General features: G+C 47.1%; 1 protein-coding gene across 1 annotated transcript; it reads left to right on the top strand.

Moving 5' to 3' along the window:
- Positions 1-78: 78 nt before the first annotated feature.
- Positions 79-13,984, top strand: LOC123255825 (intersectin-2-like; the record flags this gene model as incomplete). The annotated part of the gene is made up of 7 exons (XM_044684555.1): positions 79-185; positions 287-470; positions 1,928-2,026; positions 2,133-2,300; positions 2,399-2,614; positions 2,710-2,831; positions 13,902-13,984. Coding segments are annotated over 7 exons (979 nt in total), but the record flags the coding sequence as incomplete, so codon positions are not given.
- Between the last annotated feature and the right edge of the window lie 153 nt (positions 13,985-14,137).

Below are 14,137 nucleotides of genomic sequence, written 5' to 3' on the forward strand. Positions count from 1 at the left end.
GGGCGGGGCAGGGCGGGCACGGGGCGGGCCAGGCGGCCGGTGCCCAGCCAGACCCTCCCGCTCGCGGGCCTCGTGCAGGTCTTCCAGAAGCGGATGGCCGAGTCGGGCCGCCTGAGCGAGGCGGAGATGGCGCTCATCTTCGTGAACTGGAAGGAGATCATCGCGTCCAACGCGAAGCTGCTCAGGTGAGGCGCTCCGGCCCCGCCTCCCCCCTCGGGGCCCCCCAGACTCCCGAGCCTGCCGGCTCCCCGGGGAGGGGCCGGCGCTCAGGGCGGCTGTCGCGCAGGGCGCTGCGGGTGCGGAAGAAGACGGGGGGCGAGAAGATGCCGGTGCAGATGGTGGGGGACATCGTGGCGGCCGAGCTGGCCCACATGCAGGCCTACATCCGCTTCTGCAGCTGCCAGCTCAACGGGGCGGCCCTGCTGCAGCACAAGACGGACGAGGACCCCGACTTCAAGGAGTTCCTCAAGGTAGCCCCCCCCCCGGCCCCCCAGCTCCTCCCCCTCTCCCGCTTCCTCAGCCCCAGACTGACTTGACCGCAAGGCCTGGAAGAGCAGGAGGGGGACGAGGTGGGGGGAGCCCCAAAGGAGAAGGGGGGGCCGCAGGGTCACTGAGGAGAGGCAGTGGCGGGGCGGGCCGCATCCCAAAGGACGGCAGAGCCCAAGAGGCCTTGGCACGGAGGAAATCTGGGCTGGCGTGTGGCCAAGCGGGCAGGATCAGGGCGCGGTGGCCAGCCTCAGTCTCCCCCTTTGTAAGAGGGGCTCTTCGGGGGCTGCCGAGGCAGGGGAGCGGGCGGTGAGGAGGCGTCTGAGGCCAGACTGGAACCCAGGACCCCCATGTCCGGGCCGGCACTCTCGCCTGGGCCCCCGGCGGCCCCCAAAGAGGAAAAAGAAAAGGAAGCGGCCAATGGGGCTCGCCAGCCCCGATCCGCAGACCGTGAACCCGGGTTCCGATCCCGCCCCAATGGGCCTGGTCCCCGGCTCTCCCACGGGGGCGCCGCATCCAGCCGCCTCTTGGGCCTCGGCCCGCCCCGGGCGCCAGAGCCCGGACACCCTCGGCACGGCTGGCGGACGCCGATGATGGCTCGGGAGGGACGAAGACTCGGGCTGAGGCCCAGGAGGGGAGACGCTGCCAGCGGCGTGGACGAGGCAGGAGCCGCCCAGAGGGGCCCGAGGACTCTGCGGGGCTGCGGGGTGCCCGGACCGAGGCCCTGCCGCCGGCGCCCGGCGCTCCGAGCCAGCCATCCGCTCCCTGAAGGTCCGGCACGGGCCGGACGCTGGCCGCCTCCCCCCGTCAGCCTCTCAGTCCGGTGCTCGTCTCCCGGGGCAGAGTGGACCGAGGAAAGCGGGCAGGCTCTGGAGGAGGCTCGGGGCGCCACTGCCAGGGACGAGGCGTCTTTGCAGAGGAAGGAGCGGCGGGAAGGACGACGGTCTCCATGCCGGCTCCACCCATGGCCGGATGCCAGAGAGAGAAGCGAGGACGGGCCGGGCCTGCCCTCCTGCACCCCGGGGGGGGGGTCTCCCCTGTACCAGTCCGGGTGAGCCCCTCAGTTCCCCGAAAGGCAGCATCCACGTCGGACGAGTCCTTGCTTCAGCCACAGCCGCCTGACTCCAGAAGGGCCCTCCCGGACCTCTTCGGGCGCTGTCCAGCCTCCTTCGCCTTCAGCCCCCAGCGAGGCCGTCAAGGGAGGCCTGTGCCCAGGGGCCGCTCTGGGCATCCTTGAAGAGTCGGGCCCAGGCGCCAGGCCACAGGCTCTCCTCTTGGTGGGCCCACAGGCAGAGCCCCGGGTTCGAGCGCTCTCGCCGTGTTCGTCCATCTCCGTCCTGGGGCTCTTTCTCTAGTCCCAGCCCTGGCCAGGGCATCACAGGGTGGTCGTAGTGCCAGGCAGGAGCCCCGCCAAACCAGCTGCCTTCTTTCCTTGCCCTAGAGGCTGGCGTGTGACCCTCGGTGCCAAGGCATGCCGCTGTCCAGCTTCCTGCTGAAGCCCATGCAGAGGATCACGCGCTACCCGCTGCTCATCAAGAACGTGAGTGCCCGGGCGGCCCCTCGGAGCGGGCGGCGGGGCCCTGGGAGGAGGAGGGGCGGCCGCGGCGGGCGCCGGCTCAGCGTCGGTGCCCTCCGGCCGCCCCCAGATCCTGGAGAACACCCCAGAGAGCCACGTGGACCACTCGGCCCTGAAGCTCGCCCTGGAGCGCGCCGAGGAGCTCTGCTCGCAGGTCAACGAAGGGGTCCGTGAGAAGGAGAACTCGGATCGGCTCGAGTGGATCCAGGCCCACGTCCAGTGCGAAGGCCTCGCCGAGGTGAGTGGGGCCCCGCGGCCGGAGGGCCCTGACAGGCTCCCCCGGGAGGCCGGCGGCCCCTCGGCCCAGCCCTCGCTGACCCCCGGCCTCTCTTGAAGCAACTCGTCTTCAACTCGCTGACCAACTGCTTGGGCCCGCGCAAGCTGCTGCACTGCGGGAGGCTGTACAAGGCCAAAAGCAACAAGGAGCTCTTCGGCTTCCTCTTCACCGACTTCCTGCTGCTCACCCACAGCAGCCGGCCCTTCCCCACCCCCACCGGCCTCGACCGCCTCTTCAGCGCCAAGTCCGGCGTCCAGTTCAAGATGTACAAGACGGTGAGGGCCACGGAAGGCTCGGAGGGGCCAGGGAGGGGCGTGCAGGGGCCAGGCTGGGGGGTGGCTCAGGCCTCTGCTCCATCTGTCCCCCACAGCCCATCTTCCTGAATGAGGTCCTGGTCAAGCTGCCCACCGACCCGTCCAGCGACGAGCCCCTCTTCTACATCTCCCACATCGACCGTGTCTACACGCTGCGCGTAGACAACATCAACGAGAGGTCAGAGCTTCTCCCTTGTGCGGCCACGCCTGACCGGCCTGGCCTTCTGTCCAGCCAGCTGGCCATCCCTCTCGCTATCCATGTAGCGTCCTCTCTGTCCGTCTTAGTCCGCTGCAGCCTCCATTCCAGCTTTGAGGAAGTGCCCCAGGGCACAGCGTGTTTGCCCGGCCTGGGGTCAGGAAGACCCAATTGTAAATCGTGCCTCCCCAATTCTCATTTTGGGTGTCCCCTTCTCCTCTGCCTGCCTCAGTTTCCTTGTCTGTCAAATGTGCGGCTCCAACGAGAGGGCTTTGTGCAGACCCCGCCCCCTGCTCGGGAGGGATGGGCCCTGCATGGCACTGAGAGAAGGGAGCTGAGCCCTTCAGAGATGCTTCCCTCACATCTGGGGGGCTATTTACAGGTGGGAAAGCTGAGGCACTCAGCGAGAGAGCAACTTGCCTCTGAGTACAGAGGCTGGATTCGAACTATAGAGATTAAAATTAGTATGCAAAGAACTAAATATTATATTTTTATTTTTATTTTTTTAATAATATTTATTTTTTAGAAAGTTAACCTGATTACATGATTTATGCTCTTACTTTCCCCTTCACCCACCGACTTCCCCCCCACCCCATAGCTGATGCACATTTCCACTGGTTTTAACTTGTGTCATCGATCAAGACCCATTTCCATATTATTGATAGTTGCCTTGGTGTGGTAGTTTCCAGTCTGCATCCCCAACCATGTCCGCCTCGATCCATGTGGTCAAGCAGTTGCTTTTCTTCTGTGTTTCCTCTCCTGCAGTCCTTCCTCTGAATGTGGGTAGCGTCTTTTCCATAAATCCCTCCCTCAGAATTGTCCTGGGTCATTGCTTTGCTGCTGGTACAGAAGTCCATCACATTCGATTTTACCACAGTATATCAGTCTCTGTGTACAATGTTCTTCTGGTTCTGCTCCTTTCGCTCTGCATCACTTCCTGGAGGTCTTTCCAATTCACATGGAATTCCTCCAGTTTATTATTCCTTTGATCACAATAGTATTCCATCACCTGCATATACCACAATTTGTTCAGCCATTCCCCAATTGAAGGATATACCCTCCTTTTCCAGTTTTTTGCCACCACAAAGAGCGCCTAAAAATATTTTTGTACAAGTCTTTGTCGTACCCCAACAATGGTATGGCTGGATCAAAGGGCAGGCAGTCTTTTATCACTCTTTGTGCATAGTTCCAAATTGCCCTCCAGAATGGTTCGATAAGTTCACAATTCCACCAGCAATGCATTAATGTCCCAATTTTGCCACATCCCCTCCAGTATTCATTACTCTCCCCTGCTATCATTTTAGGCAATCTGCTAGGTGTGAGGTGATACCTCAGAGTTGTTTTGATTTGCATTTCTCTAATTAGTAGAGATTTAAAACACTTTCTCATGTGCTTATTAATATTTTTGATTTCGTTATCTGAAAATTGCTTATTTATGTCCCTTGCCCATTTATCAATTGGGGAATGGCTTGCTTTTTTATACAATTGATGTAGCTCCTTTTATATTTGAGTAATTAGACCCCTGTCAGAGTTTTTTGTTATAAAGATTTTTTCCCAATTTGTTGTTTCCCTTCTGATTTTGGTTGCATTGCTTTTGTTTGTACAAAAGCTTTTTAATTTACTGTAATCAAAATCATTTATTTTACATTTTGTAATTTTCTCTAACTCTTGCTTGGTTTAAAATCTTTCCTCTCCCAGAGGTCTGACAAGTATACTATTCTATGTTCACTTTATTTATAGTTTCCATCTTTATGTTCAAGTCATTCACCCATTCTGAATTTATCTTGGTGTGGGGTGTGAGATGTTGATCTAAACCTAATTTCTCCCATATTGTTTTCCAATTTTCCCAGCAGTTTTTGTCAAATAGTGGATTTTTGTCCCAAAAGTTGGGCTTTTTGAGTTTATCATACACTGTCTTGCTGACATCACTTACCCCAAGTCTATTCCACTGATCCTCCCTTCTGTCTCTTAGCCAGTACAATATTGTTTTGATGACCGCGGCTTTATAGTACAGTTTAATATCTGGTACTGCTAGGCCACCTTCACATTTTTTTTCATTATTTCCCTTGATATTCTTGATCTTTTGTTCTTCCAAATGAACTTTGTTATAGTTTTTCCTAATTCAGTAAAGAAGTTTTTTGGTAGCTTGATAGGTATGGCACTAAATAGGTAAATTAATTTGGGTAGAATGGTCATTTTTATTATGTTAGCTCATCCTACCCATGAGCAATCAATGGCTTTCCAATTGTTGAGATCCAGTTTTATTTGTTTGGAAAGTGTTTTGTAGTTGTTTTCGTATAATTGCTGTGTTTGTTTTGGTAGATAAATTCCTAAGTATTTTATATTGTCTAGGGTGATTTTAAGTGGTGTTTCTCTTTCTAACTCTTGCTGCTCTAATGTGTTGGAAATATATAGAAATGCTGATGATTTATGTGCATTTATTTTGTATCCTGCAACTTTGCTAAAGTTGTTGATTATTTCTACAAGCTTCTTAGTTGATTCTGTAGGATTTTTTAAGTAGACCATCATATCATCTGCAAAGAGTGATAGCTTAGTCTCCTCATTGCCTATTTTGATACCTTCAATTTCTTTTTCTTCTCTAATTGCTACTGCTAGTGTTTCTAGTACTATGTTAAATAATAGAGGTGACAATGGGCATTCTTGTTTCACTCCTGATCTTATTGGGAAGACTTCTAATTTATCCCCATTGCATATGATGCTTGTTGTTGGTTTTAGGTAAATACTGTTTATTATTTTTAGGAAAGGTCCTTCGATTCCTATACTTTCCAGTGTTTTCAATAGGAATGGATGCTGTATTTTGTCAAAGGCTTTTTCAGCATCTATTGAGATAATCATGTCATTTTTGTTTGTTAGCTTGTTGATATGGTCAATTATGTGGATGGTTTTCCTAATGTTGAACCATGTAATTGGGCAAAATAATTTTTAATGATTGCCTTAATTTCCTCTTCATTAGCGGTGAGGTCTCCCTTTTCATCTTTGATACTGTCAATTTGGTTTTCTTCTTTCCTTTTTTTTTTGTTAAATTGACCAGTATTTTGTCTATTTTATGTTTTTTCAAAATACCAGCTTCTAGTCTTATTTATTAATTCAATAGTTCTTTTACTTTCAATTTTGCTAATTTCTCCCTTGATTTTTAGTATTTCTAATTTAGTTTTCATCTGGGGATTTTTTATTTGCTCGCTTTCTAGTTTTTTAAGTTGCATGCCCAATCCACTAATCTCTGCCCCTCCCTAATTTGTTAATATATGCACTCAAGGATATAAATTTCCCCCCTGAGTACTGCCTTGGCTGCATCTCACAGAGTTTGGTAGGATGTCTTATCATTGTCATTCTCTTCAATGAAATTGTTGATTGTTTCTATGATTTCTTCTTTGACTAAATGGTTTTGGAGAATCATATTATTTAATTTCCAATTAGTTTTTGATTTTCCTGTCCAAGTGCCCTTACTAATTATTATTTTTATTGCATTATGGTCTGAGAAGGTTACATTTATTATTTCTGCTCTTTTGCATTTGTTTGCAATGTTTTTATACCCTATTACATAGCCAATCTTTGTGAATGTACCATGTGCAGCTGAAAAGAAGGTGTATTCCTTTTTGTCCCTATTTATTTTTCTCCACATATCAATTAAATCTAATTTTTCTAGGCACCTCCCTTATCTCTTATTTATTTTTTGGTTTGATTTATGTAGATCTGAAAGAGGAATATTTAGATCTCCCACTAGTATGGTTTTACTATCTATTTCCTTCTTGAGCTCTGCCAGTTTCTCCTTTATGAATTTGGATGCTATACCACTTGGTGCATATATATTGAGCAGTGTTATTTCCTCATTGTTTATACTGCCTTTTATCAGGATGTAATGACCTTCCCTGTCTTTTTTAATCATATCTACTTTTACTTTGGCTTTGTAGAAATCATGATCTCCACTCCTGCCTTCTTTTTCTTATTTGAAGCCCAAAATATTTTGCTCCAGCCCTTTACCTTAAACCTGTGTTTGTCCACCCGCCTCATATGTGTTTCTTGTAGATGACATATGGTAGGATTTTAGTTTCTAATCCACTCTGCTATTTGCTTCCGTTTTATGGGCGAGTTCATCCCATTCGCATTCAGAGTTATAATTATCAGTTGTGTATTCCCCAACATTTTGGTATCCTCTCCTAGTTCTACCCCTTCTTCTTAGGCTATTTTCTTTTAAACCAGTGATTTGTTTTAAACCAGTAACCCTTATCCCCTCCCTTGATTAACTATCCTTTCTACCCCCTCCCTTATTATTCCCCTCTTTTTATTTTTTAGGCCTAATGAATTCCCTCCCCCTTCTGTTCCCCTCCCTTTTTTGACCTCCCCAATCCCCTGATCCCCTTGGTTGATCCCTTCTGACTTTTCTCAGTAGGGTTAGATACGAGTTCTATATCACAGTGGATAATATAGCTACTCTTCCCTCTCAGGGTTAATTCCACTGAGAGTAAGGTTTGATTATTACCTCTTTATGCTCTCTTCCTCTCCTTCTTATAATAGTATTCATCCCCTCCCCTTCCCATGCCCTCTTTGTGTGTAATAGAATATCCTATTTTTCTTATTCATTCAAGTTTCTCTTAGTGCCATCTACTATTCACCCCCCGCTTTCCAACCCCCCCTTATCATCTTAGACCATTTAGTCCTCCAACCCCTCGCTATGAATAATTCTTCTAATTATTATAATAGCGAATATAGTTCACTACAGAGAATTACACATAATGTTTCTCCATATAGGAATATGAATAATTAGATCTTATTGAAGCCCTTAAAGAGGCAAATTTAAAAATAAGTTTTCTTTTTTCCCCCTCTGTTTCTTATTTAACTTTTCGTGTTTCTCTTGGTTTTTGTGGCTGGATATCGAACTTTCCATTTAGTCCTGGTCTTTTCTGTGCAAATACTGGGAAATCTATCTTGTCGAATGCCCAAACTTTCCCCTGGAAGTATATAGTCAGTTTTGATGGGTAGGTGATCCTTGGTTGTTATTTTCTTACCAGATCCCTTCCATCTTTCTCATAATCTCAGATTTGAACTCTTCAAGATCTTGTGACCAGTTTTCATTTTTTTGGGAAGGTTTGGATATGGTTACTTGTTTGTTCTCCTCTGCTGTTTGCTCTGTGGATTTTTTCTGTGTAAAAGTTGTCTAGTGTTAAAGATTTCTTCTTGATCTTTCTCTTCTGGGGTTCCCGAGTCTGGCTTGCCATTGTTAGCTCAGAACCCTCTCAGCTTTATCCTCACACCCAGGGTCTGTCTGTGCTCTTTAGGCTCCTGAGGTCTCAGGTCTAGCTGTTCTCAGGGTCAAGCCTCCTGGTAGTTCCCTTTCTTGTTCTTCTGCCTGAAGCTCCTTTAATAGTCTCAGGGCACTTCTTCCACTGTCACTCACCCCTCTGCACTCAGTCCCCACCCAAGGTCTGTGGCTGTGCTTGGGATCCACGTCTGTACCTGCGTCCCAGCCTGCGCTCAAGGTCTGTGTTCAAAGTCCGCGCGTTCTTTAGCCTCTTGGAGTCTTAAGTCTTGCTGCTCTTAGGAGCAGGCCCTGGTGATCCCAGGTTTCTGCCAATGACTTAATGGTCGCCCCAAACTTGCTCTAACTCTTGTGTGCTGGCTTTGGCCCTGTAGGTGGTGTGGGGCAGAGGGGTTGCTCAGCTCACATTTCAGTGAGAGCTATTTCACCCCCTTATAGAATGGAAATGCCCCAATCCCATGTACCTTCAATGCTGCGCCTTGTTGTGGGGTCCCTTCGTTCATCTTGATTTGTTTTTATGTCCTCTTGAGGAGTCTTATATGTGTGGGTTAGGAGAGGTTAAGAAGCTGCTTTTTACTCTGCCTCCATCTTAACCTGGAACTCCTAAATATTATATTTTTATAAAGTTTTATTAATAATAAACTAACAAAAAAATACTAGCTAAAAGATCCTAAGCAGCCCGCTCCCAAGAGCAAAAAAGAAAGAGGGAGGATTTATAGCCAACTATAAAACAATTATATGACCATGCAAATGTGGAGGCACAGGAGAGATTAAAGGGAATTTTGGGAAATACTACGGGACTTATGGGGGATGCAGCATAAGGTTCAAAATCTCCATTTATACATACCCCCCTGTGATCCTGTTGGGAGACTAGTCTCCCCAAAAGAATCATGAAAAAATAATCAACTTAAAAATTGCAATAATTTGTAGATAAAAAGAAAAGAGAACAAAATCAATGATTACTACATTGACAAAAAGCCAATTTGGGGGGGCACCTGGGTAGCTCAGTGGATTGAGAGCCAGGCCTAGAGACGGGAGGTCCTAGGTTCAAATCCGGCCTCAGACACTTCCCAGCTGTGTGACCCTGGGCAAGTCATTGACCCCCATTGCCTACCCTTACCACTCTTCCACCTATAAGTCAATACACAGAAGTTAAGGGTTTAAAATTAAAAAAAAAAAAAAAAGCCAATTTGGGGCAGTCTCCCTTAGCATAAAAGCATACGTTTAAAACAAATGCTTTCCCATAGTTGTATATGGATCTTCTGTTACAGTGTGTCTTCATGCATCTTCATGGTGCCTTTTTGCAAACATGTTTGTCTTCTGGATTCTGGGAGGTAGAAAGTTTCTTTTCCTAAAATTGCTCAAATTCAAATCAAAGTTCACAAAAATAACATAGTCCCCCCTGAGGTGGATAATAACACAGGGATCACTCAAGGATACATGGCTGAGTTATAAGGCATATGAATCAATTGTAAAAGAAATCAAAACCATCAAAAAACTCACATAAAAGAGGAAAAATAACTTGCGGATGGAATGTAAAATGTCAAAGCCTAATTAAAGGAAAAATAAAACTATAACAGGTCCTTAAATCAGGACCTAATTGAAGTAAGTTATGTAACTGTGCACTTACCCAATCAGTAGCCAGGACTACAGAAAGTTTGCCACACTATGAAAGACAGAAAAGGGACTAGATTATAGGAGCAAGAATAGCAGCCAAAGTGAGATGCTTGCTGGGGGTTAGGGAAGTCTGACCTCTGATATATATCAGAACAGTTGCACTTGAACCCCAAACAAGTTCAAATCCTCTTGTCTTGGCTCAAAATTACATCAATCCCATGGGGGCAGCTAGGTAGCTCAGTGGATTGAGAGCCAGGCCTAGAGACAGGAGCTCCTAGGTTGAAGTCTGGCCTCAGACACTTCCCAGCTGTGTGACCCTAGGCAAGTCACTTGACCCCCATTGACTCCCAAGATGGAAGATAAGGGTTTTAAAAAAAATTGCATCAATCCCACTTGGACTGGTTGGTCTCTTTGACCTTGTCCTCAATTGGCACTATGCAGCTTTGTGCTTCTTTTTTTTTTAAACCCTTACATTTGGTCTTGGAGTCAATACTGTGTATTGGTTCCAAGGCAGAAGAGTGGTAAGGGTAGGCAATGGGGGTCAAGTGACTTGCCCAGCGTCATACAGTTGGGAAGTGTCTGAGGTCACATTTGAACCTAGGACCTCCCGCCTCTAGGCATGGTTCTCAATCCACTGAGCTACCCAGCTGCCCCCCGCTTTGTGCTTCTTTAGCACTGTGCAGTGGCTCTTTTTCAATTCCCTTCTCCTGGAATCAGACAGAATCATTAAGCAAAGTCCCATAATATTTTAAAATATCAGTGGCATTATTCTATAATATAAAGCTTTTGAGTATGCAATGACATTAGAAGAAATGTATTTTAAACTTATATTACTGCAAAAAATTAATATTGATTATATGTACTTCAAAGTACTCAAATACTATATTGAAATACAAGGAGAAAATAATAAAAAATGTTTTAAAAATAAAAAATATTTAGCATAGAATCAGTGACACACTGCATCAGCCAAGGAGAGGTAGAATGCTAAGGTTCTTCATGAAAAAATGAGATCCATTTCCTTTTTTAAACTTGGCCATGAACCACTGTGTGAGTGCAAATGATTTTTACAAAATAACAGATATGTAAAAACAAAACAATAGTAGAGTAGATAATGCACATTCAAATAAAGTACCAAATTCCCAAAATTCACAATAGCCCAGTTATTGATACTAGCAAACAAACTCATTATTATATAGGATTCACATGAGTTTATATATAGCCACTTGCTGTGTGATATTTAAAAAAACCATGAACTAATGTATACTTGTCACAAATTCTACAGGTATAGCAAATTTTTCAACCTTGGTAAGAAATCTAGATTGTTCTTGTAGAAGTAAATTAAACTGAAGAGTTAAAATATTATGCATGCAGGAGCTCTTTTTGGCTTCCTGCTTTATATATAAAAAGTTTTGGTAGGAACTTGTATTTGTTTCTCTACCTTTTAATACATTCTTCATAATATGCATATATGTATATATGTATCCATTCAGAAACTACTAGATATCTGAAGTAATTTCTCAAGACTCCTTAAACTTACAATTTGAATTCTTAAATCCTCATATTCTCCAAAGTTTTATACAGGCTGTAACCAGTTTTAATAGAGTCCATTCATAATCATATATGTGACAATTAACAAAGGCAAAAAGGAAGAAAAGGCTTTATAAGCAACATGTGACCTCACTAGTTAAGATGACAAATCCAGGATACATAAGACTTATGGACTTTGTTGATACATTGTTCAGTAAAATCATAGGGAAACAGTGCAGATAAAGAATCATATAACAGAACAGATATTAATTAGATTAATACAGATAAACATAAAAGAATTTTAAACCTTAAAGAAATCAGCAAATACAATAATATAAGCAAATAACAAGGTACAGGCAGAGCAGTCAAAAACCTTTTTACCAATCATAATAGACTTGTTTACTATCTTGAGGGGAGAAGCTGAGAATGATTAGTAAGCAATAAACTTCCTGATCTTTTTTAAGATTCTTTCCTCTCCCCCATATAAATCAGCCATTTGCATTTCATTTGTCAGAGCTCTGAATTTCGTCATAGTGAGGGAGAATTCTGCACTGAGCATTTAACACTTTCAAAACTTTGTCAAAATATTTCAGTTTGGCTTCTAGCTTAAACAGCCTCCTAGCCTGTTGCATATTCTTGAGAAGTAAATAAAGTGGAAAATCTCCAATGAAAATAAAAACTCCTAGGAAAAAGAATTAAGCAGATCCAAACTGCACTTTTTAGTCCTACCAACTCAAACTATTGTTTAGAGTTTCAAACATGCTTTGAAACAGCATTATTCCTCAAAAAAAAAAAAAAAAAAAAAAAAAAGGCTGAATGGGGTTTGTCTATGGTAAACAGGAAGAAGGGCAAAATTACTAGGGAGGACAAATAGGGTATTCGCATGTGAAAGACTGGCCAAAAGGTAGAGACAAAGTCCCAAAAATGTCTACTTCAAATCTACTGATTTAGTCTCTTTGCCCTCAAAAGAAAAACAGCAGAGAAGTCCCCTTCCTGGGGGGGGGGGAACCCCTGAGTTGCAAGTCTCTCTCAGCTAGGAGCCCAGGGTCAGCTTAAGACTTTGGCTTAACAAATGGCTAGCTCCGGCTGGAAAACCCATGTGGGCTGGGGGAAGGGATTGGAATTCTCACAGGTCCATTGGGAAAAAATCTGCTAGGACTCGCAGGCTACGGGCTGGTCCAGGAGCGGTGAGGAACATGGGCTCAAGTAGATGGATGGGAGAAGCCGCAGCGGCAGCAGGAGAAGGTGGAAAACAGAGGGATGGGCAGGCAGGCAGGGCACGAGGAGAGAAGAGGCAGCCCCAGCTCTGGGCTCTCATGTTGGGTGGGTGGAGGCCGGACAAACTTACTTTACTTAAAAGCTATCTGATTAAAAAAAACATTTTTGAGAGTTTGTGTCCTGAAGGGGTCAGCCATAAATGTGGAGATTGAAATGAATATACAAAGAACTAAATATTGCATTTTGATGAAGTATGGTTAATAATAAACAAAAAACACTAGCTAAAAGGTCCTCACCAGCCTTCTCCCAGAGCCAAAGAGGAAGAGGGAGGCGTTACAGCCAACTGTCAGACGTGGATGTGCAGGAGAGATTCAAGGGGATGCAGTCCAAGGTTCAAAATCTTCATTTATATAGAACTCAGACTTTCTGAGTCTGGCACGCAGCTTCTGGGGAGGAGAGGGGCACAGATGGCATCCATCTGAGCTCAGCAGGTGGGTGACCCAGAGTTGGAGGGCACAGATGGGAAGACTGAGGCCGGTCAATGAGGAGCCCCTGGGCTGGGGGAGATGGCCCTCCTCGGACCTTCCTCCTCAGCTTGGGGGGCCGCCAGGGGGGCAGCCGAGGTTGGGGCTGGCCTCTAGCTGCTTGCCCGAGGGGAAGACTCAGGAGGAGTCCAGCGAGTATTCAAAGGATGGAGGGAGAACCTAAAGGCATGTTTGTCTTCATAGATGTGTGTGTTTAGGCCTGGCTGGGCTTCCCTCTTCCCCGCCAGGGAGAGCTTCACGAGGTTTGTCTGCATTCACATAAAGGCCTGCTCTGGGGCCTGCTCTAGGCCGACATGCCTGAAGGTAATGGCGGCTGGCTTCGGCTTCGAGTCCCCGAAGCTTGTTAGAACGTCTCCCGAACTCCCCCTTCACCCTCTATTTCCCAATATCTGACATCCATCTTAGCAGGGCGGCTTGTCAGCCGGGATCACAGGGAGGGCCTCAGAGGAGGCCTCCTAACCTAGCCTGAGGGCAGGCAGCGAAGGCCTCCTATCCTGGCACAGAGAGGCCCGAGTGGCCTCTGGCTGCTTTCCGGCCTCCCCCAGGGCACAAAAGGCTGGGCAGTCGCAGGGTTGGAAGCCTGAGGTGGGGCTGGTGTCTGTTCTCCCCCAGTTCTTTTCCCAGAAGCCCTTGCTTGCTCTTCCCACTGCCTCTCCTGTCCCTCAGCTCCCTCCGTGACATTCCAAAGACCCTTCTCAGTGCCAGGTTTTCCTGCGCAAGGCTTGGGCCCAAGATGGCCCGATTTCGGCCTCCCAGCGCCGTGTCTTGGGGTCTTTGGAGACCCTCCCTGGCCCGGAGCATGGGGCAGGGGCTGTGCCAGTCAGGGTCCGGCCTGGGGAGGGCCCTCACACTCTCTCTACCCCTCAGGACGGCCTGGGTTCAGAAGATCAAGGGGGCTTCGGAGCAGTACATCGAGACGGAAAAGAAGAGGCGGGAGAAGGCCTATCAGGGTAAGGGGGTGCTCCATGCCCACCCTGCTTCCACCAGGCAGCCCACCGGGCCTGAGGAAGAAGCCTCCCAGAAGAGGGTCACCCAGCATTGGGGGGGGGGGGGAGCAGAAAATGGCTCCTGGAGGGTTGGAAGGGCCGGGGGCAAGGGCAGGC

Source organism: Gracilinanus agilis, unplaced genomic scaffold, assembly GCF_016433145.1.
Source record: "Gracilinanus agilis isolate LMUSP501 unplaced genomic scaffold, AgileGrace unplaced_scaffold52741, whole genome shotgun sequence".
In the NCBI taxonomy this organism is placed as follows: domain Eukaryota; kingdom Metazoa; phylum Chordata; class Mammalia; order Didelphimorphia; family Didelphidae; genus Gracilinanus; species Gracilinanus agilis.